General features: G+C 42.1%; 1 protein-coding gene across 1 annotated transcript in view; it reads right to left on the bottom strand.

Annotated features, from left to right (window-relative positions):
• The window catches only part of TRHDE (thyrotropin-releasing hormone degrading enzyme), a 469,626-nt gene that overhangs the window by 145,937 nt on the left and 296,395 nt on the right, over positions 1 to 27,294 (bottom strand). Inside the window, exons 6-7 of the mRNA XM_015417024.1 lie at positions 20,827 to 20,964; positions 5,707 to 5,772 (exon numbers count right to left, since the gene is read on the bottom strand). Of these exons, the coding sequence (XP_015272510.1) occupies positions 5,707 to 5,772; positions 20,827 to 20,964 (204 nt within the window). The remainder of the gene's footprint in view (positions 1 to 5,706; positions 5,773 to 20,826; positions 20,965 to 27,294) is intronic.

Below are 27,294 nucleotides of genomic sequence, written 5' to 3'. Positions count from 1 at the left end.
CATATCAACACACAGGGACAGACCACAAGAAACTATGCCTGCCAGTGCCCTGATCCAGCGAAGTATAAGGATAGATAACTGACAGCGCTATTTAATGTAACAGCAGGTTTTCATCATCATGACCTTCAGAGCCTTTGGAATCATTGATTTCAATCCTATTATTATGTACCTTGGATTACATCTCAATGGAATTTATGTCTCAGTAACATGTACAGGACTGGGGTGAATATATCTGAATGGGAACATGGCAAAAATGTTTTAAAATCCTCAATCAATAGTATTATAAACTGGTTGAAGCCCTTCCTGGAGATCCTAAAAAAACAAAAACTTGCTTTTCAGTATGAAGTTACTTCAGCTAAAGAAGCCAGCATCAGATATCTTCAAAGATAAAAACCCAATTGTGGCCAGAAAGCCAGTGGAAGTGACACACCACTGCTGCTGTGAGAACAAGGCTCAGCCTTCTAACCAGGAGAGTTAAAGTCCAAGATTTGGGGAAACGAGGGGGAGGAGCAGCAGCAGACAGTTCCAGAAACTGTGAAAAACACCTTTTTGTGATTAATCTTGGCCAGTTTGTGGTTTGTGAACGGAAGTTTGTGGCAGGTCAACCGGCATGAATTTTCTACCATCTTTCAAGCAGTTCATGCAGGTTTGAGCTGGTTTGTGAGTCGATACATTTCTAACTAGGCTGTTTCCACTCAAACAACATGCTTACCAAACTTCAAAGCAACCGGGAGGAATTCTCCAGCTTTGGAAACATTCTTGTCAGTTTCAAACTAGTCTTGTCAGTTTCAAGAGGGTCGCTTCCCTTTATCAGCATTTCATTGTGCTCCCTTCCCATTTTCTTGCACAGAGCTTGCAAAATCCCCCCTACTTGGATTTGTTGTGACTGCTTTGAAAGCAGTTCCTTTAAGCTTGCAATGCCAGCAGCACTAGGTTCTGCTGGGCATTCTGCACATTGTAACTGGTTGTGCTGGGCTTGCACCCCCCCACAGCTTGGATTTCTTGTGACACTGTGCTTTGAGATCAGTCCTTTCAAGCTTGCAGTGCCACAGTAGCACTGGGTTCTGCTGGACATTCTGTACACAGAACTGATTGTGCTGTGCTTGAAAAAAAGCCCCCCCTTCAGTTTGTATGGCTTCTCACATGTATCTGGGTTTTCTTGAGAAAACTGGGGGGGGGGATCCCAAGAAAATCCTGGATATATTTGGGGATTTGAGGTAGATCTAAAAACAGCAGGGAGGTGGGAGCAAATTGCTTCTGCCTCTTTGCTGATTACTGGATATGCTTATAAAGTTCCTTTAAAGTTTAAAGAGCCTGCAGAACTCAGCCCAAGGATCAGCCAGGATGGTGGGGAGCTGAGAGCTCCCTGCCGCCTTGGCTGTGCCTGGCTTCTCTAGCAGCCGAGGAGTAGAGAGCTCCCCACCATCGCAGCTCTGTGTTGCCTTCTCCTGATGCCTGGTTTAAACTGGGTGGGAGGAGAGGGTAGCCCAGTCAAAATCGCTATGCCTGTGGGGAGCTGATAGTTCCCTGCAGGGACAACTTTGCTCTGCCTTATCCTGCCACCTGGTCTAAACTGGGTGGCAGGAGAAAGCAGCCCAGCTGGGATTGATGTGCCTGCAGGGAAGCCACCACTTCCTGCAGGAACAGCTTTGCACTACCTTCTTCTGCCTCCTGGTTTAAACCAAATGGAAGGAGATGGCAGCCCAACCAGGACCTCTTGCAGTTCAGTTTAAACCAGGCTGCAGGGGAAACCAAGGCAGCCCCAGGATCAGGCTGGTGTTCTTTTACTGGCATTTTCCAGTTTGGGTTTATTGGATTCAAAATATTTTGGGATTTCTGGAACACCCCAGATCTGAATACCATATCAGTATTTGAATCAGGGATTTTTCAGGAATCCCAAAACTTTTTTCAGGACAATAAACCGAACTAAAAAATACTGGTAAAAATAATTGCACACATCTAGTCCCAAATATGGAACTGAATGTCAGTGGGGGAAGAACTCTGTGATCAATCCCACCCATGTAATTGGGTCAATCACAATAGCCATGCAGGAGCTGTTAATGAAAAACGTGGCTCCCAAGCAAGCAAGATAATGTTTAAAGGGCCTTTCAGTACCAGGACTCCTAAATGTCTGTCTAGTGGAGTGGATAAAAGGTCCTTGGTGTGATGTATACTGTACAACCTACAGTGCAAAAGATGCTAATTTATCACAGAGACAGGAGATCCTGCAGTAAATGAATGCAAACTGCTGATGATGCACTAAATCAAAGTGAGTGATGAACACAAATACAGCAGCAACTGAAGTTCAAAAGGATACAGATCTGTATAATCAATGAGCTGCCAAATGGCAAATGTAAAGTAGACAAACTCACAGAAATACACATTGGTCTAAGAATAATCAAATCAAGCACAAGATGAATGCAAATGTACTCATAGTAAACACATCATAAAATGACTTGAAATGACAGAAGGCACCTTTTAAAAACAATCATCCTAAGCATGTTTACAGTGTACTTTGTTTGTACATATAAACTGGAAGCCAAAGTAACACAGTATTTGTTCTTTCTTAAAATAAAAAAACAAACTGAAAAACTCATTAAGCATCCCTTTCCACTCGTTGCCACCTCTCTCTGAATATTCCTCTGCGAAATTATTTTGATGGCCACTTCAAGATGCCCAAAATTAAGCACAGCAAGACAAGCACTGGCATAAATCTTAACATGGTGATTTTTACACATTCTCACACATCATGCTTAGAGGTAGACCAAGAGAGAGGAAGGCCTAGTTTGAACTTCTGATGTGAATATGCATTTTTATGGGAGGAGAGAGACATGCATATAAAAAAAGGGGAGTATCAATATATCTAATTCTCAACTTGGCTCCATCTGCAGATACTTAAATCCATGGATCAGAGCCAAGTGGAGAGACAGGAGGTTTTTCTGAAAACTTGGGGGATCCCCCAGGTTTGCAGAAAGATCTAAAAACTTACCAAAAATAGATGCAGGGGGTGTTAATCCCTCACACAATCTTACTCTCACAGCACCTGGCTAGAACCCCACAATCTCCCTCTCTCCTCACCAGCCTGTGATGTGGTGGCACAGTGGCTGGGGGAGCCAGCTGCAGCAGTGCTGTATGGGGGCAAATGCATCTCTGCCCTGTCCTCTCATAATCCAATGGGTCCTGTGGGACTGGCCACAGCACCATCAATGTCAGGATGCCTCTCACAGCCTCCACCACAGTTGGGCAGCCACCAATGCCAGGTGACCTTCTCTCACTTAGTCACAAGAGGCCCGGATGAAGCAAAAGCTGAGTTGCCCTCAGTGGCTATCACTATGCCAGGTCACAAGAGGCTGACACTGGCCTCCACAAGGGAGCTGGCAGTGACGGGGCAGGGCCAATGGGTCAGGAAACACCCTAGAAAGAAAGCTGGGATGAGGCTGATGTGAGGCCAAGACAGTGAAACTGGGCCCTGAAAGATCCCCCGCTGAGCTGCTGTGGTGATAAGCCACCCATTGCTGGGCTTCAGGCATCCTCCTTACAGCCAGATACAAGCAAGAAGGCCAGCCCAGAAGGCTGTTATCTCTTGTCTCAACTCAGTCCAGGGAAGACACCGACACAGGAGGAAAACAGTCAGACAAGCAGAATGTCAGGTGAGCAGAGCACTGAAGTTCCCTACCCCCCACTGTTGCTGCTGTCTCTACCTGTGTGGTTCCTATTGCTGCTGCCCCTCCAGGGCAAGTTCTCTGCCTCCCCCACCATTGTGCCCCCCAGGTCCAGAGCGGCTCCCAACATTGTTCCCTCTGGCACCCAGTCCTAGCCTTGCTCTCTGTCCCCCTGAACATTGCTCCCACTAGTCCCCTAGCCCTAGTCCTGCAAGTTCCTTGCAGGTCCCTGCTTGTCTATTTCTAATTCATTAAATTGCAATCGCATCCCGCTCATTTCTCAAGGAATTCAGTGTGGTGTACACATTCTGTCCTCACAATAACGATCTGTATTCAGTTAGATCCAATGCCAAATTGCACTGCACAGATTAAATGTATTTATTAACGTTGTTTATAGCCTGCCTTTTTAATAAGAATCAAGGCAGATTGCATAATATAATGCAATAGGACTAGGGTTAGGGAAAATGGATACAAATTATTGACTTGCCCAAATCCAATGAGTAAATTTTATAGCTTAACGGAAATTTGGACACAACTTTCCCCTATGCAATCGTCTGATTTACTAGCTTTCTATTTCTACTGTGCCTTCCAGACATTCAATACTTCCACAAATATCTGTTGGGAAGTTTGGCTAGAAAACAAGACCTATAAGAATATACAATACAAAAAATTGGGCGGAATAACATATAAGTTTTCATGTAATTATAACACACTTCTCTTTGAAAACAATAATGAAGTCACATCAAATTTCAAGGGAAATACAGTTTCAAGGGAAATAAAATATTTTTTGTTGTCAGATTAAATACATCTTTACACAATACATACAGTATGTTTATGTAACTTTCGTTTTATACTTTACCTGTTTGTCTATTGGGTTGAAGATAAAACTAACATGCTAAAATATGACCTGATCCCAGATGTAGTTTATTTAAATTTTAGATTGAAAAAGCTTACTAAGAACAGATAAGATTGATTGCTCTTTCCATTTTAGCATAATTGTATTTCAGGTGAACATCAATTTACTTTAAAGGACACCTCTAAGTAACAGACTGCATCATACATAATTCATCAATCACAGCTGCCTGTTACTTGATTTGCTCCAACAGGTTTCAATGGAATAAAGGGAGTTGCATTGTTTTTCTGCTGTGGTTTGTACGCTTTTAAATTGTTTTGAGAACATTAATTTGCTTGAAATTATTGCTGAAAAGAGCAAGGAGCAAAGTGAATTTATCGCCATTCAAAAATTTTCACTTCTCGTCCAGATGTGCTGGTTATTAAAATCCTTTTAAAAGGCAGAATTAGTTTTCAAAACTTGACTGAGGCAACAGAGAAACTTCATCAAGAGTAAAAATAAAGTAGAAAAGGTTCAATGATGGGGGGAAAATAGCATCAAAAGTATAACAGTTTCCAGAAAAACATGCTTTGCTGCAAAGATTATGTATGTGTTCATTCTCATAGATTCAGGTGGGGTAGCCATGTTGGACTGAAGCAGCAGAACAAAGTTTGAGTCCAGTGGCACCTTTAAGACCAAAAACATTTTATTCTGCATGCACACAAAAGCCTATACCCAGAATAAAATGTTGTTGGTCTTAAAGGTGCCACTGGATTCAAACTATGTTCATTCTCATGTTTTGTTCAAAATCAAAATCTAATCGCAGTCATCCTGAAACTGAAGGACAACACATTTCTGAAAAAGGTCTGTAAATCATACATGGAATCATATATGGTAAATGGAGCCAAAGAATGTATCCTAGTTAAAAAGCACAATTCTGACACTGAAAATTGCACATACCACCATCACCTGCTGGCATAGTTAAGTAGCATAGGCTGCTGCAATCCTAAGAATGTTTACTTGGGAGTAAGCACCATTGGATAAAATTGGATTTACTTCTGAGTAGATCTGTTTAGGACTGTTCCCACACTCTAATTTATTCCACTGTTAAATATATAACAGCTGTGACCTCAAAAATTGGCAGAAATATATGCAGTAAAACACAGTCACTAACACAAACACACAAGAAAAGAAAGAATGTTTTCTACATACTTGTAGGCCCATCTGAAACACTGAGTGACCCATAAAATTAGCCAGCATTCGAATTAAGGCTGCACCCTGTAAACACAATTCACAAAAGAAAATGTTGGGTTGTTTTCCACACAGTTTCACTGTAATAATATAATTTAATATGCATTTCTTCAATATTCCTTTTAAAATAATTATAGGATTCTTATTAATAATTGCATGTCAAAATACAATAAAATAAAAACTTTTAAAACATCCTGAATACTGACAGGCTCCTGTTGCATGCTTTGTGAAGACTAACAACAAAAAAAGAACTTGTGATAGAAAGGAGGCTATTTGGAGGTGGGCTGCAAATAAACCGTAATACTTACATATGACTATAACAATTGCGACAAAAGCACATTATTTTCCACTGCTGGAACAACCAGTAGTTGTTCATAGGAACAAAAACTGTAAAGTGCAATGCACAATATATATAATAAAATGATGCAATACATTATGAGTTCAGCAAAAAATACAGTACAATCCTAAACACTGTTACACCTTTCTAAATCCATAGACTTCACTGGCCTGCTTAGGATGGTACTGCTCCTATACCTTTCTGGCCTGAGGCCCAATCACAGTCCCACATGAATAGGCATATGCCATTCATTTCTGTGAAAAGATGCAGGGCTCTAGTCGGGGGGGAGCTCTCAGGTACGGAGCTCTGGAAGAGAACCTCTAGGGGGCGGGGCGCTCACGTGGTGAAGCCCCGCCCCCTTCTTTACCCCGCCCTCTGCTTCGATCCTCATTCCGTTTGGGAATGAGGATGAAGCAGGAGGGTAAGTAGCCGGGCCTTCTGACACACTTCCGGTGATGTCAGGGGGTGTGGCCTTCTGTCACTTCCGGTGATGTCAGGGGGCGTGGCATATGCAAATAAGTTATGCTAATGAGTTATGCTAATGAGCTCCGGCAGCTCTTTTTCTACAACAAGACCCCTGAAAAGATGTATAAGCACAAAGGCATTTCCTTGTATGCAATATAATATATTCCTCTGCTCACTAAACATAACAGATTCCTGCGTGAGCAGATTTATGACCTGATCTACATATGCAGGAAAATTAGGCTGTAAGAGGTAGGAGATACTGCATCATTTTAGGCTGCATGAGGAGTATACATATTCTTTAAAAATTCACAGCCTTGAAAATAAGTAACCTGTGCATGTGCTCTGTAGTAGCTACATTACAGCTTTGACCTTTAAGCTTTCTGTACATGAGACATCAGAGATATCTATGTATTTGAAGCTTAAGATCATAAGGAATTAACAGGATTCTGAGGGTAGACAGGGTGGATATTTTAATGTATCAAATCACTGAAAAAACATGAAGCCGATTCTAGTTTTTCATCCAACAATAGTTCATGTCTTCTATAATAATGGTAGAAACCTACTGTTATAGCAGGATGTTGCATAGACTATTGTAGAATATTAGGATCATAGAATGGAGCTATTTTAAACACTATGGCATCTTCCATTCATTTTTTTCATCTATTGCAATTTTCACTCACATAAATTAAACATAATTGACATATTTCATCAATACCTAGTAACGATGGAAATTATTATTATTATTTTCATACCTGTAACAAGAGACTAAGAAAGTTGGACAATGAAGAAAGCTGACAGGAAGAAAGTAGATTCATTTGAAATGTGGTGTTGTAGGAGAGTTTTACAGATACCATGGACTGACAAAAAGACAAATAAAGGATTATAGATCAAATCAAGCCTGAACTCTCCCCAGAAGCTAAAATGACTAAACTGAGCCTATCATACTTTGGTCACATTATGAGAAGACAAGAGCAACTGGAAAAGTCAATAACACTAGGAAAAGCTGAAGGTAGCAGGAAAAGAGGAAGACTCAACATGAGGTGGATTGACTCAATAAAATAAGTCATGGCCCTCAGATTGCAAGACCTGAGCAAGGCTGTTAACAATAGGATCTTTTGGAGGACATTAATTCATAGGGTCAGAAACAACTTGAGGGCACTTAAGGGACACACGCACACAGAAGCAAACTAAGGCTTACTACTCTCCAACAGACAACTTCAATAAACCATTGACATAGAAGCATTCAAACTATGAGAGAGATAGAAATGCAAAGGTCAACTCAATCTAACACTAAAAGCCTCATATATTTTGTAATATGGATTTTTGAAAAGAAAATGACAACTATGTAAAATTAATACGAACTAATAACATGAAATACGTATGACACATGATAAATTAATAGAAAGGTCAATTTTTCATACATCAGCTACAAATCATATTTAAGATATCATAAGCAGTTGGTACTCTGTATTTTTAATTTCCTGGTTTTTTTGGTTTTAACTGTTCCCTAACTAAAGTATCTCATTTAATAATATAGAATGTTCCCACTCTCCTTTATGATATCTTCTTATTTATGAAAAAGGAATGCTTGTCAGCCATTCAACTTATTCAAAGGACAGTAAAGCTGGGGCAGAGATGCAGCAATAAGGCAGATACAGGCCCCAGTCACACAGGAGGATTTGCCCCGTGAAACGGACAGGTTGAGGGCGGATTAAACTGGTGCGATCAAATGCCAACATCTGGCAAGAGTCGTGCCCCCGCCCCCAACCTGTCCCTTCCAGCCGAAAACGTGGATTTAAAAGATACCAGGAAAACACTACTACCTGCTTGGAAACGCGCAGCATGGACAGCCGTGTGATCGCCGACATGCCCGTATCCCGTGGTATGCGAGGCCCTGCCACACTGTGCATGCGCACAACTGCGCAGCTGCCTTGCCTCGCCCTTCGTCCCATCGCTTCCCCCTCGGCATGTGATCGTGGTGGGGAGCAAATGCGGCTCGGCTCGGGGGATCTGTCTGATCCCGATGCCACGCTTCAATTTGCTGCGCCTCTAAAAAGCCGCACTTCTGCTGCAGCTTTTCCCGCTAGTGTGACCGGGGGCCACAATCTGCCAAAGCAAACAAGTTCTCTGAATGCAGAACAGAATTTCAACAAATGGAAGAATTACTATAGTTCTTTATTCTTCATAGGTATAATGTGTAATCTGGAAGACATGGAGCTTCAGACAGGAGGAACAGAAATGACAAATATGTATATGATAAGCCTGGGTTAACCAAAAGCAATTTGTAAAGCACAGGTTTTGATACACTGCATTTTACCCATTATTATATTTTTCAAATGCAGAGAAAGAGAAGTATGAAGTCTTAGTCTTTCTTAAACATCTGGCCTGAATAACTAGAGGTTAATGCATACAACCATTTACATGGCAGTTTTTTTTAATGCCCAGTGGAATTCTTACAAGCTGACCAATAAAGAAGAGGGGATGCCACTGTTTTGAACAATAGATGTTGGGATTATGAATTAACACTGCTTTATTTTAAAAAGATCAGTTCATTACACCAAAGTCACCCCCTTTTCCCCACCTCAAAATCACATAAACACTAATGTTCAAGGACTCTTGAGTTCAGCTAACTTCCCTTTCTCCCAAGGGTGCACAAAGTCACTTTATAGTTTCCCAGCAGGTAGATGACAGGCACAAGCAAATACTGAATCATCTTTTATTTTTGAAAAATCTGAAGTCATTAGTCACCATTTATTTTTTAAAACCTCAGACTGCTCTGTGATCTCAAATCCATTTAAATAATGAGGACAACAGGTTGCAAAGCACTCACACAAGGAACTGAACATTATTTCTGTCATTTGAAAACCAGCCAACAAGCAATATCCAAGTCACTTTTACAGAACAATCATTTTGTTGACACCAGAGAGCCACAGCTGGAAGCCTATCTGAAATTTAGCATATTAGCAAATTCACAGCATGAATTAAAGTTAGAGAACAAAGCATGTCAAGCTTTGATTATAAAAATGGCATTAAAAAACTTTCATTAAACTAAGAAATTAAATTTGAAGAGTCTTCATGAATTTCAAAATCAAATGTGTTTCAACAAATACCCTAATCATAAACACACACAAAAGTAAATTTCATTGAAATCAGTGCAATTTCCATGTAACGTACATCATTTCTTTTAAGAAAAAAAAAGGCAGGTGGTTCAAAGCAAAAATCCTAAACATACTCACTGGAAAGTATACCCCACTGCATTTAGTGTAAGTTACTGAAAAGTAAAGTGCTTAGGATAGAACATTATGTCTCATCAAAATCAATGGGATCTTCAGTAAACAGATAAAAGCTTGTGATTCTTCATTTGATTGGGAACAAGTATGTTTAACTTTCTCTGACTAATGTAAGTACATTTGGGGGTGGGGGGTCCCCCCATCCCCCCCCCAATATCCTACTATACTTACTAAATCAGTGTCACTACCTTCTAAATCCATAGAATTCAATGGAAAGAAGGGTATAATTTTGTGTAGGGTTGCACTGTAAATTCACAATATTTTATAAACTTCTCAGTGTTGAAAAAGTGGTTTGGTAAATATTACCAGAAAAAAGGAACACTTGTAGATATAGCAAGTACATTTTACATTAACCATAGGCAATTATATGTTCAAATCTGTGAATAGGTGCATTGGCAGATGATCTTTGTGTAAAGTTGCACAGTTCTTGTTGATACTGTTGGATCTCTCACCAGCCTTTGACATAAGTGACCACTCCAGTGTTGGTATTAAAAGCACAGCCCTTTGATGGTTTCACTCTTTTATGTCTGACTATCCCACTATCCCACCACTTGGGATGGGTCATCTGGCATCAGTCAAAGCCCAGGACTTTTCCATCATGGTTCTGAAGAATGGGCTACCTTAAGAGGTAAGAGGGGTTCCCTCCTTGGAGATCCTCAGAAGGTGCTGCAAGGCCTGCCTGTTTGCCAGGGCTTTTAAGAGGGTTTGGATGGTAGGCATCTTTTAAGGGAGGGATTGGGGATTTGTTATTTAATTTTTGGTTTTAACTGGAAATGTTTTTAACTATTATAATAAGATGTCTTGAACCACAAGGAAAGGTGGGATGTTATTCTTTTAGTAAATACATAAAGGTAAAGGTAAAGGTTCCCTTGCTCGAAAGCCAGTTGAATCCGAATCTAGGGTTGCGGTGCTCATCTCCGTTTCAAAGCCGAAGAGCCAGCGCTGTCCAAAGACGTTTCCGTGGTCATGTGGCCGGCATGACTAAACACCAAGGCGCACAGAACGCTGTTACCTTCCCACCGAAGTGGTACCTATTTATCTACTTGCAATTTCTTGCTTTCGAACTGCTAGGTTGGCAGGAGCTGGAACTAGAGACGGGAGCTCACTCCGTCATACGGCACCCCTGGGTCTTGAACTGCTGAACTACTGACCTTCCACAGCCTGCAGTTCAGCGTCTTAACCACTTGAGCCACCGCAGCTCCTAATAAATAAATAAATAATAAATAAATACATAAGCATCCACTAAACATGTCTGTTTCCAAGAGCTCTTCATCAAATGCTGCCCCCAAATGGTTCAAATCATCTCTGATTAACAAGCTGGGTAATGCGCAAAGTTTTAAGATTTAATAATAACTTTTATCAACAATTACAATGCACTGCAGAATTGTCTCAATGTTCCTTGTAACTTTTTAATTTGCTGATAAGCATGGTTTATCCATAACACTCAAATGCAGATTTAGCTAAATCCCAAATATATCAATTAATAATTATTGATACTTTCTTCCCTACCAGTTTCTCAAAAAACTCCTTCAATTGATAATGGCTGAGAAAAGTCAGAGTTTTATTAAACAGGAACAAAGTCATAGAATCATAGAACGTTAGAGTTGGAAGGGACCTTGCCAGTCATCTAGTCCAACCCCCTGCACTCTGCAGGAGCATAGCCGAAAGATATCCACCACCTTCTGAGGCAGTCTATTCCACTGCTCAACCACTCTTACAGTTAGGAAGTTTCTCCTGATATTTAGCCGGTAATGACTCCCTTGTAATTTCCACCCATTAGATCTAGTCTTGCAATCTGGAGCAAGAGAGAATAGATCCACTCCATGTTCTACATGATAGCCCTTCAAATACTTGAAGACTGCAATCGTGTCTCCTCTTTCCCAGGCTAAACATACCCAACTCTTTCAGCCTTTCCTCATAAGACTTGGATTCCAACCCTCTCACCATCCTGGTTGCCCTCTTCTGGACACACTCGAACTTGTCAGCATCCTTCCTAAAATGTGGTGCCCAAAACTGGACACAGTACTCCAGGTGAGGCCTGACCATGGCAGAATAGAGTGGAACTACCACCTCCTGTGATCTGGACACAATGCTTCTGTTAATGCATCCTAAGATTGCATTAGCTTTCTTCACAGTCACATCGCACTGCAGGCTCATGTTTATAGGACTGATTTCATGGGTGATAAGTAAACAAAACAGTGTTTCACTGATATGATGCAACAGCCCTTTCTAAACTGCATACCAACACACAGCCCCAGTAAACCACAAGCATAACTGAGTACCAGATATTATACAAGCGTCATTGTGTTCCACTGCTAGACTTTGCAAGTGCTATTCACATTTGCTGCAAGGTCTCTCAGCCAGAAAAAGAACACCTCCAATTATAACTGCAGAGTAGGTGGCCTCCCTGGGATTTTCATGACCTATATTGCCAAACAGAGTGATGGGAAGGGCTATGTCAGCCCAGTAGAGTATGACTGTGGACCATGTACTTTCTAAAGAACATACTGACATGCTTCTTCTGAAATAGATTATGACGTCACCAAGTACTAATTTCACAGGAACAAAGAAGTTGCTTTTGCAGGAATAGTTAAGAGAGGAAGAGAGAGAGAGAAGAGATTGGATTTATACCCCGCCCTTCACTACCCAAAGGAGTCTCAGAGTGGCTTACAAACTCCTTTCCTTCTTCCTCTCCACAACAGACACCCTGTGAGGTAGGTGGGGCTGAAAGAGCTCTGACAGAAACTGCTCTTTTTCAAGAACAGCTATTATCAGACCTACGGCTTGCCCAAGGTCATCCAGCCAGGTGCAAGTGGAGGAGTGGGGAATCAAACCCGGTTCTCCCAGATTAGAGTCCACGCACTTAAACACTACACCAAACTGCTTTACAAGAAAATGCAGAGAAATCTATCTGACAGAGAATGAGAAAACAGCTCTGCCTCCTGGTACACTTTACTGTACTGAACAATTTTTTCTCTGGGATGGATGTTGATGTGTTAAAGACAGAATAAATCTCTGAAAAAATGATCAGAAGAAGCAGCTTCATGAATACAATCCAACAGTGTATCTGGAAGAAAAAGTTCATATTTTATGTTCATACATGACTCACTCTTCTGGTACAGTGCAGTTTTTGAGAGCACATGGTATGAGCTGGAAGTTATCACTGAGCATGCTTCAGCAGGGAGGGTGGGGTACAAATCCAACAAATAAAGAAATAAAAATAAAGTCAAATTTCAGGACACATATAAACTTTCCAAGTGGTTTCAGCCAAGCTATCCCTAGTCTGCAACATATACTGGCCTGTTTGTAAGGAATGTTGTAAGAACAGAGATGTTATTTAAAGTACCTTGAATATGCATTACCATTATTTAACTCTTAACTACTACTATACATAACAAGTGACTGCCACGTTTATCCAAATTTTGTATGAGCCAAGGATGTTAGCTGACCTGGCACAACCAGCTGCATCCTGTTAAGTGTGGAAAGTGAAGGTATACAAGAGAATTAGGTACACAAGAATGTTTTCACCCATTTTCCCAAACATTTTACTAATCCAAGCCCAAATTTCAGCCAGAATTCATAAATATCCATAAATAATTTTTCTCTCTCCACTAGTTGCAAAAATATAGGGAAAATAATATATTTTGCTGTATGGTATGTACCTTTCTGCTTACCATCACAATCCATAACACACTGGAATCCAGAATCCCTCATTCCTTGGGAGCCCAAGACACCCAAGAAATCCTATTCTCCTAAGAAGAGAATTTCAGGGGAGGACTTTGGGCTCCTGCGGGGGGAGGGGGAAAATCATGCTCCATGAGTAGAAGCCCTTGAAGACATACTAGTCAGGATCTCAGCCATTATGTAGAAGCAATTTCTACCAGAGTCCACATAAATGGCTATTATTTAGCAATATGTTGACAATTAGACGTTAACAATGGGAATGTGTATCAACCTCAAGGTGTACAGGAGTACACCTGTGCTGCAGGGGAAAATATTCTTCATGGCTTTCCCATCTTTCAGGCTATAAAATTCAGAAGTTGAAGGGATGAAGAAATATGCTTTCCTTCATGTTCTACATGGGTGTCCAAGAGAAGTGCCTGCTTAGCCATGATCTAGATAGCCCAGGCAAGCCCAATCTCATCAGATCTCAGAAGCTAAGCAACGCTGACCCTGGCAAGTACTTGGGAGACTTCTAGGAATACCAGGACACAGAGGAAGGCAATAGCAAGCCACCTCTCTGAAATGTCCAAGCCCCACTAGGGGTCTCCAGAAGTCAACCATGACTTCCAGGCATACACACACAAAAATACCAAGAGAGAGAGAGAGGGAGGGAGAGAGGAAGGGAGAGAGGGGGGGAGGGAGGTGCCTGCTTTTGAACTTGAGATCTCCCACTTGCCTTTCCCTGGAACCAGCACTGCACAGATGCATGTTTGGAACAGCTGGATGACAATGTCTATGCTTTTTATGCTATATTTCTATGTTCTCCCTAACACATCAAATATCTTCAGCAATGCACAACACTTAGAACATTGGGCTGGACACCAATGTAAGTACATCACTGCACTTTTTTCCTTCTCCCAATCTTCTCAGATATTGTACTGTGAAGACATTTCTCCCTTTCTCAAAACATCCCACTAAGAGACTTCACAATATGGACAGATCCTAAACATTTAGTCCAATTTAAAGTGCTGATTTTGACTTGGGTCCAAAGCACTCAAAGGTCCTTATCCACTACCAGGACCTGCCTAAAATCTAAAGGCTGGCAGGGCACTACTGCAAGCCAGCCTAGTGAAGTAATTATACTGTGACCTGGGAAATCTGGTTTCAAATCCCCATTCAAAGAAGAAGAAGAAAGATGAAGCCAAGCCAGTCTCTCTCAGGCCAACCTACACAATAGGAATGTTGTGAGGAAAAATGGAGAAGGTGGACCATCTAAGAGTTCTGAGTTCACTGGAAGAAGAGAATGATAAATGTTATAAAGATATCTTGTCCTTCAGGATTAGCAGGTAAATGAGTGAGAAATAGTTGCCACTGCTGACCCCAAGTTATGGAACGCTTTACCCTTGGTAGTTCAGTGTGTGCCATCTATTAGCTGTTAGACATTAAGACCAGCAAGCACTTGGAGGAATGAAAACTGATTTATCTGATTAAATTTTTAGGACTTTCAGATTTCTTTTCCAAAAATGTTGCTTTATATTTATATGAAAGAAAACACTGCATACAGTTGTAAGAGAATTAAAAAATCTGGTATTCTAATATGCAGTAAACAAAATCCAGTTCTTTACAAATCTATTTGACAGGGATTGTCTTATTTCTATTTTATAACAAAGTTAATTTAAAGTGCCACTACACATATCTTTTTAGATCTGTCCATTATTGAGGAAGCCTTCTTTGATTTCCATACCATTGCAATGCACATCCCTAGTGCAGTCATCAAAGCTGTAACCAATTACATATTGTCAGGTCCTATACGGTCTTTTTAAAGTCCCAACAAAAGTACCTTAGGATTCATTGGGAATTCATATCCAGTAATATCTTTCATCTCTGTCCATGCTTATTTCCAAAAAGTATTAATGTCCAGAGCTTAGAAATACCGAAAATCTGCTTTATCCAAATTGTTTTAATTTCCCAAATATTATACAACTAGGAAAAAGGCTCGTTGTGGAAATAAATACAACAGCCTCTAGAAAGAGGCTCTGGGCGGGTGCCCCGTCCTTGGACACTCAGTGTCAATTTGCTGTGGCGACCTCAGCAGGGTATAATGACAGAGTCCACCATTGTCTCCAGAGAAACTGATCTCTGCTACCTAAAGAACAGTTGTAATTTTGAGTGATCTCCAGCCCTCACCTGGAGATTGGCAACAATGGTTCCCCAGAAGGGAATAGTTGGTTTGGAGGGTCTATGGCTTTGTACCTGTCCGAGGTCCCATGCCTCCTGAAACCTCACCCTCTCCAGGCTGCATCCCTCACATCTCCAGGAATTTCCCACCTGGAGTTGGCAACCCTATCTTCTTCCCAGCCAATCATCAACCTACCTTTATTTCCCCCTCACTCTTCAGCTTTCCACCCCCCACACACCTGCAGCCTCTCCTGTGCTCTGAAGCCCTGACTGCTACGTCACATTATTATTATTATTATTATTATTATTATTATCACTATATCTAACAGCCAAGTGGCCCCCTCCATGCGGATATCTATATCTGCACTTCAGGGGCACTTGGGGGGCAGGGAGAGTTTTGTGCACTCTTGGGGCAGTCCCCAGCACACACACACACACACACACACACACCGGTCACTGGGTCATCTTAGACCAGTCATTATTGCTTGGCTTAACCTAGCGCATGACAACTGTGAAAATACAATGCAGGTGACCCAATGCATATTGGTGACAACAGGATAAAAATCTAATAAATAAGTAGCAGTGTGCGTGGGGGAAAAAATCATTACATCTTCCAACAACCAACAGTAAGAAATCCTAGAACCGATGAACGTACAATTGGATATCCAACAACTTCTACTTACCCGTGCTTTGAATAACTGATCATACACTTCCAGAAGCCTTGGGAGTGGCACACCAATTTCTTGCATTGTGTAGGTTACATACCCCACATCCCAGTTTAAAGAACAAGCTTGCTGTTCCAGATACTGCACTAAAAAATCTAAGGGGGAAAACAAGATGTTAATTTCCACAGCAAGATTAAAAAAAACCAAATTGAACATCACCTTCATTCAGTGAACCTCAGTGGAGACCTTCTCAGTGGACTTTTTGAAAAAATTAAGCCAGTGCTTAATAAAAATAAAGCTCACGCAGCTTTCCAACCCACAAATATAAAGAACACCACCACATCCTAATATGAAAACTAAAGAGAAACTGACTGGAGTGAAAAGGGTAAGACAGTATCTGCTGCTCTCAAAGTGGACAGACGAGAACTGAATAGGAATGCGCTTGCCTCACCTACATGTGCACTGAGTCATGACTCCATAGTCAAGGGGATTGGGACTGAGATGTCTACCTTCTTGGGTTGAATGCTTGAGCCTGTCCGTGGGACCAAACAGGACTTTTCCAACCTTGAGTGACAATTCAGCTGCATGTATTATTTATTATTATTATTATTACATTCCATTTGTATACCGCTCACCCCCTGAGGGCTCTGAGTGGTTCACATTACATTATACAACACATCCTGCCTAGGGCTACACATATAATGAAGGGGGGGGTGACTGGCCTAACAGGCACCCTCTGACGAAGTCTTTGTTGTTCTTAATCTTTCTGCGGGAGGTATTTCAATCCAGCGGCAGAAACTTCCTGGCGCAGGTCTTCTGGCGCGGGTCTGGCTGTCATATGGGGGCCACCTCAGCAGCATATAAGAATACAGAGCCCACCATTTTCTCCAGGGGAATTGATCTCTGACATCTGGAAAGCAGTTTTAATTCTGAGTGAACTCCAGCCCTTACCTGGAGATTGGGCACATTTTACCTCAGAACAGCAAAACTGTTTAGAATGTTAGAGGCAAAAGCCAATGAAGTCACATATGCAAACGACCTCTGTGTTCTGACTGGCTATGGGGGGGAGAGGAACAGCAAAATGTTTAGAATGTTGGAGGCAGGACTCAGGCAAATCAGCCAGTGGATAGGAAGACCCTCTGAATGACAGATCAGAGAGCGAACTGATTTTGGAGCGTGTGGAATGTTCTAGAGAAGTGCCACCACCATTCTGCTTTTATTTATAAGGCAGATATCCCAACTAGAACTTTAAAATATCCATTTCCTCTCTTCTTGCAAACATGACATCCAACCTATTTTTCTCACTTAACCTTATAATCTTGTCCTCAATTTGTGAACTATTCAGAAGCCAATATTTTACCTGCTTGTCCTTTACATATAGCCCTTCTAATCAGTATTTTCAGTTTCTTGGTCACAATTATTTGTAACTGCTTTTTAAAATTCCTGTTCTATTAAAAATATTTTAAATTGTCCTGGACAATACTTTTTATTGGGTTTATTTTACTGTTGCAAGCCATCCTGAGTAGTCCTTGCAGGGCTGGGGGGGAAGGATATATATTAATTAACTAAACCCCAGTAGTACTTTGGTGCTATTAAAACTTCTGCCCAAGTACCTAAAGCCTGTACATGCTTCGGGGTATTATTAGCTTTTCCATTTAAATAAAATGCATCAAAGAGAATGAGATTCAATTTGAAATAAATATAAATGAACACACGTCCTTCAAATAGAGTTGACAGTCATTCCTATCCCCCTCCATGGAAGTTAACAATAAAGTTCAACCTGCTTAGCTTCCAAAAGAGAAGGTTGCTGGGGTTTCATTTATAACAGCAGTTTCATTTACCACCCCCCTCCCTTCCACTAGGACATCTCTTACAAGTTTTGACACCTCTGACAAGGACAAAAGCATAGTATATTTTTTCATTAAGCATCCTTATGAGAAAATCTTCAAGGATGGGCAAACACAAGAGGTTGATGAAATTATTTACAGAGATGGGCCCATCACTGCAGTTCAAGTACAGTACTGAATAGGAATAGCACTTAAGAGTTTGTCACAACTTATAATACTTATTTTCGACCTTACTGTTTTGGACCACATAGCTAAACCATAACACTCCATTACCAATGGAAGTTGGCTTGAAGACTAAAAGACTTATTTCTTCCTCTCCAGGCCAGTTTTTTTTCTGTTTTGCAGGACATTCCTTTTAAGAGCTGGCTCCCCTTTCACTCCTTCTTCTTTTAAACTCTGTAACAGTTTACAGACTGAGGGCCACCGGAGCTCTAGGGAGGCACTACAAGCAGTCTTTAAACTGAAATCACGATATGGTGCCCGGAATTGTTGATGCCTGAACTAATGTAGTTCCCACCACTGTGAAGAAGACATCTGATATTCTTCCTTATGGGGCATGTAGTCATTCTTCATTATGCTCCAATAAGAAAATGATGGTAGTTTTTATGAATTTTTAAAAAGATGTTTTTGACCCTACAGGTAAGCAATTCATACTTTCAGAATCACAAGATGCAGCTTCTGAAGTATTCATTCAGCTAATATTGAACTGCTATTGCCTAGTTCTAAGGTATTGGTTTAATTCTGCTTTTGAACAAAAGTAATACATTCTGCAAGAGCCTTGCATGAAGAAGTTTCCTGACATGTGTAGGGAGTATTATAAACTGCCTATAATGGATTATTTTATCCAGGATGTTTAAATGGAATTTTTTTCAGTGCTATTCCTGATATTCTACATCTAATGAAATATAGGCAAACTATGGCCGCAGTCACACGGGTCAGATATCGCGTGAGGGGGGGAGGCGTGGCTGTTTGCCCCGCAGCGAAATAACACATGACTGCGCGATCAGGCATCCCCTCGCGGTCCCGTCGAGGTCCCGTGGTTAGGGGGGAGGTGCCGATCACACGACGCGCCAAAGAAGCGGCACGGCAAATGGGGTTGTGGGGTTTTTTTAACCTGAAGTATGCGCATGCCCTATTGGGTCCTTGTGCGCGTACCTGGAGACTTCAGGGAGGGAAACCTTTTCGCAATGGGGCATGGGTGGGCGCCGGATGCCACTGGAAACGCGATCAGACGCCCGCCCTTGCCCCGCGGTTTCCGGAAACTAGTACCTCCAAGGTACTAGATTTTAACTGCGCATCTTCGGAGGGAAGCCTTGGGTTAGCCACGGGAGCTCTACGCTTCCCAGATGTGGTGGTGAGATCGCGCCCGGAAAATCCGCCTATCTACCATCACAGTAGCGTGGCTACTGCTCCATGTGACTGCAGCCTATATCAGTGTTATCCTGGAAGATAGTTTCAGAGGGTAGCAGTACAGTAGAACAGCTAGACTGGCATCCAGTAGCATCTTACAGACCAACAAGATTTTCAGCAGTATAAGTTTTTCAGAGTCAAAGCTCTCTTCAAAATTCTGATGAGGGAGCTTTGACTCTTGAAAGCTTATACCCCCACAATTTTGTTGGATTCTAAAATGTTACTGGAAGATGAGGATGACTAGACATAAGAGAAAAGTGTAACACAATAAAGCTGTTGTTGTTTAAAACAAATTAATATTACCAATATAGATAGGATAAAATCTTATGATTATGTTGCCTGGTTGGGATCTAATCTAGCAACTATCTGACCTGTATGATATAAAGGAAATTTGTGACATTTTATAAACAAAACAGTGAAGTAATCATAGTTAGGGCAACCTTCACATGATGCTTAGGAAGAAGAGGGACAGAAAGATAACTGAAGGCTGAGAGGAAATAAAATTGTTCAAGAAAGTGACCAAAGATCAGAAGATACATCATGGCAAGGTCCTACATAGGAAAATGCTACAGATTACTCAAGTAAGAAAAGCACATCCGACAATACAGAGGAAGCATACTGAACCCAAATATGATAAAAAAAAACTGTTCTTCACAAATGTTTCCAATTCCATGCTAAGAGTGTGATCTGCTTTTTTCCCCCAAATGGCATTTATACTAGTTAGTATATCTTCATTTCAATTTTTAAATCACTTCATTATTAACATGAAATGAAACTAATTATTGTTATTAACACCAGTGTCTTATTAATTAAAGAAGCAGAAAAGCTTTGTATCCGTTGTGCTTTTGTAAAGCTAACTCTTTTGAAGTTCAATCAACACAAGAACTCTTGTAACAGGAAGGTCACTGAAATACACAATAAACACCTCCATTATCTCACATAAAATCCCATGTAGTCATTTAGTATGTGGGAAATACTTTATCTGTACTCAATATGGGACATATAGCTGAGCTGACCAAGCTCTGTTTATGTGTTGGATGGTGGACCACATTTCTTCCACTCATACTTTTCACTCATGTTATACAAACAAATGAGAATAATGAATTCTCTAAGAAAGAGGTCCAATTATCATGATCATGATGTATCCAAGCTGTGTGAACAACAGTTGTGGGGATAACGCATAGTGGAAAAATCCAACAGCCAGAAACCATTATTTTAATTCCCACCTTTTTGTAGGCAATCCAGTCAAACACCCTGTCAATGTCTGTGGCTTGTTGCACTTCCTGTGACACTGGATGTGAACTGGCCAGGCCATCAAGCAGCATTACTTCATGCAATACATCAGTCAAAAATCTCTGTTTCTCCTGAAATACAACAAAACATGCACATAGTCAGATACATGGGGGGGGGGGAGTGAAGATGGGAGCATTACATGCTACATTTAGAAGGCACCAATGTCTATTGATATCCAGCAGATATAAGGGAGAGCAGCATGTGTGAATAATAAAATAATTCTTCACAGAGGTTCTGCACGTAATAAAAGCTTCCACAGATCTTTAGGGTAGCCCCATTATGTCATAAAAATAAGGCAATATTGTTAGCAGTCAGACCCTTCTCTCGTTGAGGGACAGTTTATAGCTAGAAAATCATAAACACCTCTCCTCAAATATCATCTCAAATATCATAACTTCAGTACACTGTCTGGCTCAAAATGACACAAAATGGATGCCAGCCAAAGACAAGCCTAGACTTGTGTAGACCAGAAGTGTGAATAAGAGCAGCTGGCTAGCTGATGATCTCCTCCCCACTCTGGAGAGATGCATAATTTAGGATAATTGGTCTCCCAAGACCCTTTGGCTCACCCAGCATTAATCCCATCAACACATATGTCCATTTCCCCTAGACTCATTTCCTTTGATTAGGCGACAGTTAAGCAACACTTAAGCCTGTTCACCATTCCCATTAGCCCTATCCATCCAACACTAGCAGGGTCATCAAGCTTTTCACACCTATAGTCGATCTCAGGAAAACCCATCAAAGCCTCTCATATCTTTTTGTCCAGCTCAGAAAAGCCCATCAAGCTATTATCTTTTGAGCAAATATGTCAGCTTTCTCCAGGGAGCAATTTGCCCTGTATCAAGAGTCCCTAGCCACCAGTGCAATGTGTGTGTGTTCCTGGTACCAACAACATGCACCCCACTTTGTGAGTTTCTTCTCTTCTCCCCATGAAATGCTGGCTGTTTGGCTGCTGCTTCCATGGACCTCTTTCTTTGAGACTGGTACTTATAGCCTTCCACAAAATCACTTTCTCCCCTTTCCTCCCTGATTTCCTCTTAGCTAGCTTTCATGTTTAAGTGTGTGTTTGTGTGTGTATTGTCCATTTATTTCCCTTTTAATTTTTTTTAAACCTTTCTGGCTCAACATCTGCCCGGTTTATTTGAGACTTCTCTTAAGGGGAAAAGTGTCCATTAACATTTTGGAGAATCCCAGTTATCCCCTTTTGCTTTGTCTCCTTTTAAGCTAATTTCCCCCAATTAGATAGGAGACTGCCTCTTTGGGTAACAATATAATTAGGGTACATGAACATATGAATCTCTTTCTTAGCTAAGATGATTGCAGGATATATAAAACTTTACAAAGACAGTAGCACCTCCTAAAGGAGGAAATGCATCTTGTTCTTGCATTGGAGAGTTCAGTTTGTAACCTAGGACTTGCTTGTCCACAGTGCAGTGAAATTAGATCAATCTGATACCATATATATATATATTAGAAATGATTTGGAAAATATTTGAACACCTTGTCTTAAAATGTTTTATTCATCATGTTAAAATAAAACGTTCCATAATCAATTTCTTTTCTTTTCTTTTCTTTTTTCAATTTTCCCAATTTTTCGGAAAAAAAAACAAAAAAGCTTCAAGAAAAAAATGGGGGGAAAACCTTTTTTCCACGATTTTTTCTGGGTTTTTTCCGGGCCTTCACATCTCTAGACAAAACCAAAATGTACAAAGAGACAACCCCCAGCTGAAGGATGTGCTGAGAAGATACCAGGAAGCTTTTCTCCTTGTTGATTACCAAACTATATATCTGAAAGCAGGCAATGGTCTATTCCACGTTGGTCAGCTCCTGATGGAAAGGGAGGACATGACTGGAATATCACCCAGATGGAGGAAGATTGACAAGCTCTGGTCTGCAACCGGTCACCAAAGAAACAAGCAATTCTATGAAGACTCAGGAGGGTCTTTAATCCAAAGGAAAGAGCCCAGTACTGAAAGTGGTACTTCACATAAGCAAAGGAAAAGAAACTCCAGTAGGCCATGAAGAATTGGGAAGTGAAGGTACACTTCTATAAGGTCCAATAAGGCCAAGAACTCCTCTTTCATGGATTGCAGCCACTAAAGGTCTCCATTCTGAACTTTTTTATTCATCTATTCAGTCATTTTATGTTGAGAAGGGCCTGCACATTTTCATTTTTCTTTGGGACCAGAAATAATATGGGAATAGATCCCAATGTCCTCTGGAACATATTCTATTGCCCATATTTTTGGAAAATAGTCTGTGGATTGGGAAAGAAGACAATGCTTGGCCAGACAGCAGTACCAGGAACTTGCACAAATTTGTTTGGAGGCAAGCGCTTGAGTTCCACAGAATAATCCTTAGAGATGGTGTCCAAAAACCCACTGATCACAAATGGATTGTTGCCAGACATGCACAACAGATGGCCTCTGATGTCCAGAGAAGCCACAAGGCATTTTATGTCAGGCTGAGTTTTTCTTTCCTCCCTGTTTGTGTTGAAACTTTGTTGGAACTTGCAAAGGACTTAGCTCTGAAAGATCTGAAGCTAGCATTTGGTCTGGAGTCACAAAAGAGCTGGAACTTCTTCTTTATCTTGCCCCATGCCTGCTTTTTATCATTGTCCTCCAGAAGATTATTTGTCTATGGCATCCTCAAAAAGGTTGACCCCATGAAAGGAACTCTAACTACCTTGGTGGTGGGGTCCACTTCCCAGCGATGCAGCCATGACATGAGACACCATTGCCCTGGTAAACAGTCTAGGGAGGCATCTACCATGAACATTACTGTCAGGGCAATTTTCTTTAAATCATCATTCAGCATTCCTTGCATTCCATCTTGATGGCCTTGTCAAAAACCGATGGGAAAAGAAGACCTAGAGAAGAAGTCCCTGTGTGAGGAAAGGCTCTAGCCAATTAAGTTGGTCTAGTTGGGTCTGGTTCCTCCAGCTCATTCTTGCTGTATGGAATCTCCAGGATTTGGAGAATCCTGGGAAGCAATTTAGGGAAACCTCCTGTAGAAAGAGATGTTTGCATGGCTGTCACCAGAGGTTCCTCTTCTTCAGAGGTCTCCCCCTAGCCCCTAGATGAGCAGGAATAGGACTCTTCCGAGACTTCAGAATCCGAATCCAGTAAAGATTAGTCATGCCTTTCCTCTGTATACCCTCTTCCCAGAAGAACTAGAACCAGAGTGGGATTGGCTTCTGTTTCTACATTTACATTTTGTTCCTCTGTGTTGGATGCCCAGCAGTGCTGTACTAATGGAAGAGCTGATCTTCTTCTGTATCTCTTCCTCAATCCAGGCAAGGAGGCTAGAGTGAGAGTTCTTGCCTGATAAATCAACTACTGGCAAGTCCCCTAGTTTCTCTTTGTTTTCCAAACACTTTTGTGCACCAAAATTGGTCAGTCCAGCCATAAAATTCTTATTTTCTTGCCCTGACCATAATATGGGGGGGGGGGGGTTTAATAGCAATGGTAAGAGGTAAGGTTGTGCCACAGGCTCCCAAAGAAACAAGGGATGTTGAAGGAACTATAAAACTCTGAACCCTACCCATCTGTCACTAAAAAAGGTTTATTAGCCCTGACTGCCTCTAGGCAGAAACTTCTTCCCACTGGTTGTGACCGACCCACCCTGGACCACCAGAGAGTTTATCATTTCAAGAGTTTAAAGAAATGATTATCTTTCAGAAAACAGTAACATTTCTTAGCCATAGTACATTTATTTCAAGAGATGAGCCTCATTGTCTCAATTTTTCAAATTACACATACATATAAAAGATGTATTGAAAGTGCAATTTAAATCTTATCAACTATGCCTGCATAAAATTATATAATTCCATGTTTATCTATCTTGCATAAACATCTGAACTGACATTTGGCTATTGTTACATCACTCTTCAGAGTGGTTTACAGTTTTGTAAAGAAACAGAATAAAGAGATAAAATAACTATCTGATTAGTAGCTTCTTGATGTAGCTTCTTGGAAGGCAGACTGGAGCTGTTCTGTCATTCTGAGGGGTCCCCAGGCCCCACCTGGAGGCTGGCATCCCTAATTCAGGAAGACTTGGCAAAAGCTGGACAAATTTAAAAATCCAGGCAGCCTTGCTTCTGAGGGGTGGATGTTAACCAGACTGTATAAATCGATGGTGCAACCTCATTTGGAGTACTGTGTACAGTTCTAGTCACCACACTTCAAAAAGCATATTATTATTATAGCACTGGAAAAAGTGCAGAAAAGGGAAACTAGAATGATAAAAGGGTTGGAACTTGGGTTGCGAACTGTCTTACCTGGCGCAGCAGGGGAGAGTTGGTCTGAGCTCAGGACATTTGCGCGCACATATAGTGCAAGTGCGCTGCAATGACGTCGCCTGGAAGTGACGTCATCATGCTGGGCACGTCGCCGGGTGACACGCCCAGTGCGATGACATCACTTCCGGGTGATGTCATCACCCCGGGGATGTTGGCCCGATCTGGGCACTTTGGGGGTGGGGTTCTCCCCGCGGGCCAGATCCGGATAGGTGGGTTATATAATACATAGTGGTTCTAACCAACCAATTAACCTGACTAGGGCCACATTGTCTACAGGGTGGTGACTGCCTACCAGCACCCCGGGCTAGTTGTCATTCGGCTTCCTTCCACGGCTTCAGATATTGGCGTCTTGGTGCCCTTTCTGGAACCGATCATCCCCGAGCAGCTTCTTCCAGCAGGTCTCGTCTTGGCGCGTGGCTCTGTGTTGGCTGCAGTTCTGGCTACTGTCCACAGGTGGCTCATTCATTTTCAGTTGGGGGCCCTTTGGGTGGGAAACTTCCCGCCCTCCTGGGGAACTTGGCAGCCCTAGTTGGAACACTTTCCCTTTGAAGGGAAAGGGTTAAAATGCTTGGGGCTCTTTAGCTTGGAGTAACGATGGCTGAGGGGTGACATGATCGAGGTTTATGAGATTATGCATGGGATAGAGCAGGTAGAGAAATAAGTACTTTTCTCCTTTTCTCACAATACAAAAACTTCTGGGCACTCAATGAAATTGCTGAGCAGTTGGGTTAGAACAGATAAAAAGAAGGCCTTTTTCACCCAAAGAGTGATTAATACATAGAATTCACTGCCACAGGAGATGGTGGCAGCTACAAGGATCGACGGCTTCAAGAGGGAATTAGATAAACACAAGACGGGGACCCGCGATACTCGCGAGGGGGGGGAAAAGAGCTCCGTCACCTCCATTCCCCCCTCAATCTCCCAGAGGCTGCGGCGTTGGCGGCGAGGCCGGTCCTCCACCCCCCACCCCGCCCGGCTCCGACCCGGTGTCAGCAAGCTGCCATTCTGTTTTCTGTGACCTCTGTGTACATATCCTTTCCCTGTTACACCCGGCTTGGCTTCTATCATCCTGTTCCTGCTTTGGAATGCAAAAGATAACTGCTGGAGGTTGTGTGGGGGAGAAGATGCTGTAATGCTTGCCTATTGATTTTCCCAGGACTACTGCACCTGTGTTTTGTCTGATGTTCTGCCTGGTTCTCATGTACTGGGCGCGCAACCGTTTCCTTAGCCCGCCAGCGGGAAAGATATTCATTGGATCTGTATCTGTTTGAAGTTCCTTTATTATGCTTGACCTAACTGTGTATCCCCAGTTCTAACAAAGAACGTGTTTGAGTATGTCTTCAACGCTTTGAAATAAATTTTGCTTTTCTTTAAAACGTGGATTTATTCTCGATGCTTGGGGATCCAACATATTGTTAGAACTCCCTTTCTCCTATCGTTCCGAATCTGGCAAGATCATGAGCGGAACTGAGGGAAACCTACATAACACGGAGGGGGACTCAGGATCGGGCCCACAAACCTCCGCGTCTTTGGTGTTCACGACTGCAGCCTCCATGGAGGGGGCCGTGGGGGGAACGATTCCCCGCCTGCCTGCACATCTGTCTTGGCCGCCTCCGACCCCTTCGCAATGGGGTCCGCGGAAGACTCACCAGCAGGATGATTGGACTATGTACAACACCCAAGGCACCCGTGAGGTGTACTCCCGTCGGGGGAGCGGATTACGTGAGAGTCTGTTTGACAAGGGATTGTTCCCGGAACCTGGGTCTACCTCGGAGAAGGGGAGCCCCAAGCAGGACCTCGAGGAGTGGATGTTCGAGCCGTCGGGACCGCGTGGTCACGCAGAAGATGAAGAGGGCACCGGAGCCTTCCAAACGGAAGAGGACTATGACCCACCCCCGGACTACCGCCCTCGGGACCCCATCCCGGAGGAAACTACCGGGGAACGTCTAGCAGAACTGGAAGACTCGGTGAGAGACTTAATGCGGGCATTCCAGGATGTGATGGAAGGCCTGCCGGGAATGTTGGACGTTAGAATGGCCAATTTCCTGGACGCACACGCCGCGCAGTTACAAGTTGCTCCTGCACCGGGATTTCCCGC

This window comes from Gekko japonicus, unplaced genomic scaffold, assembly GCF_001447785.1.
Source record: "Gekko japonicus isolate JY-2015 unplaced genomic scaffold, Gekko_japonicus_V1.1 scaffold548, whole genome shotgun sequence".
Taxonomy (NCBI): domain Eukaryota; kingdom Metazoa; phylum Chordata; class Lepidosauria; order Squamata; family Gekkonidae; genus Gekko; species Gekko japonicus.
The sequence above is the reverse complement of the archived record's forward strand: the minus strand, read 5'-3'. Positions and strand labels throughout refer to the sequence as shown.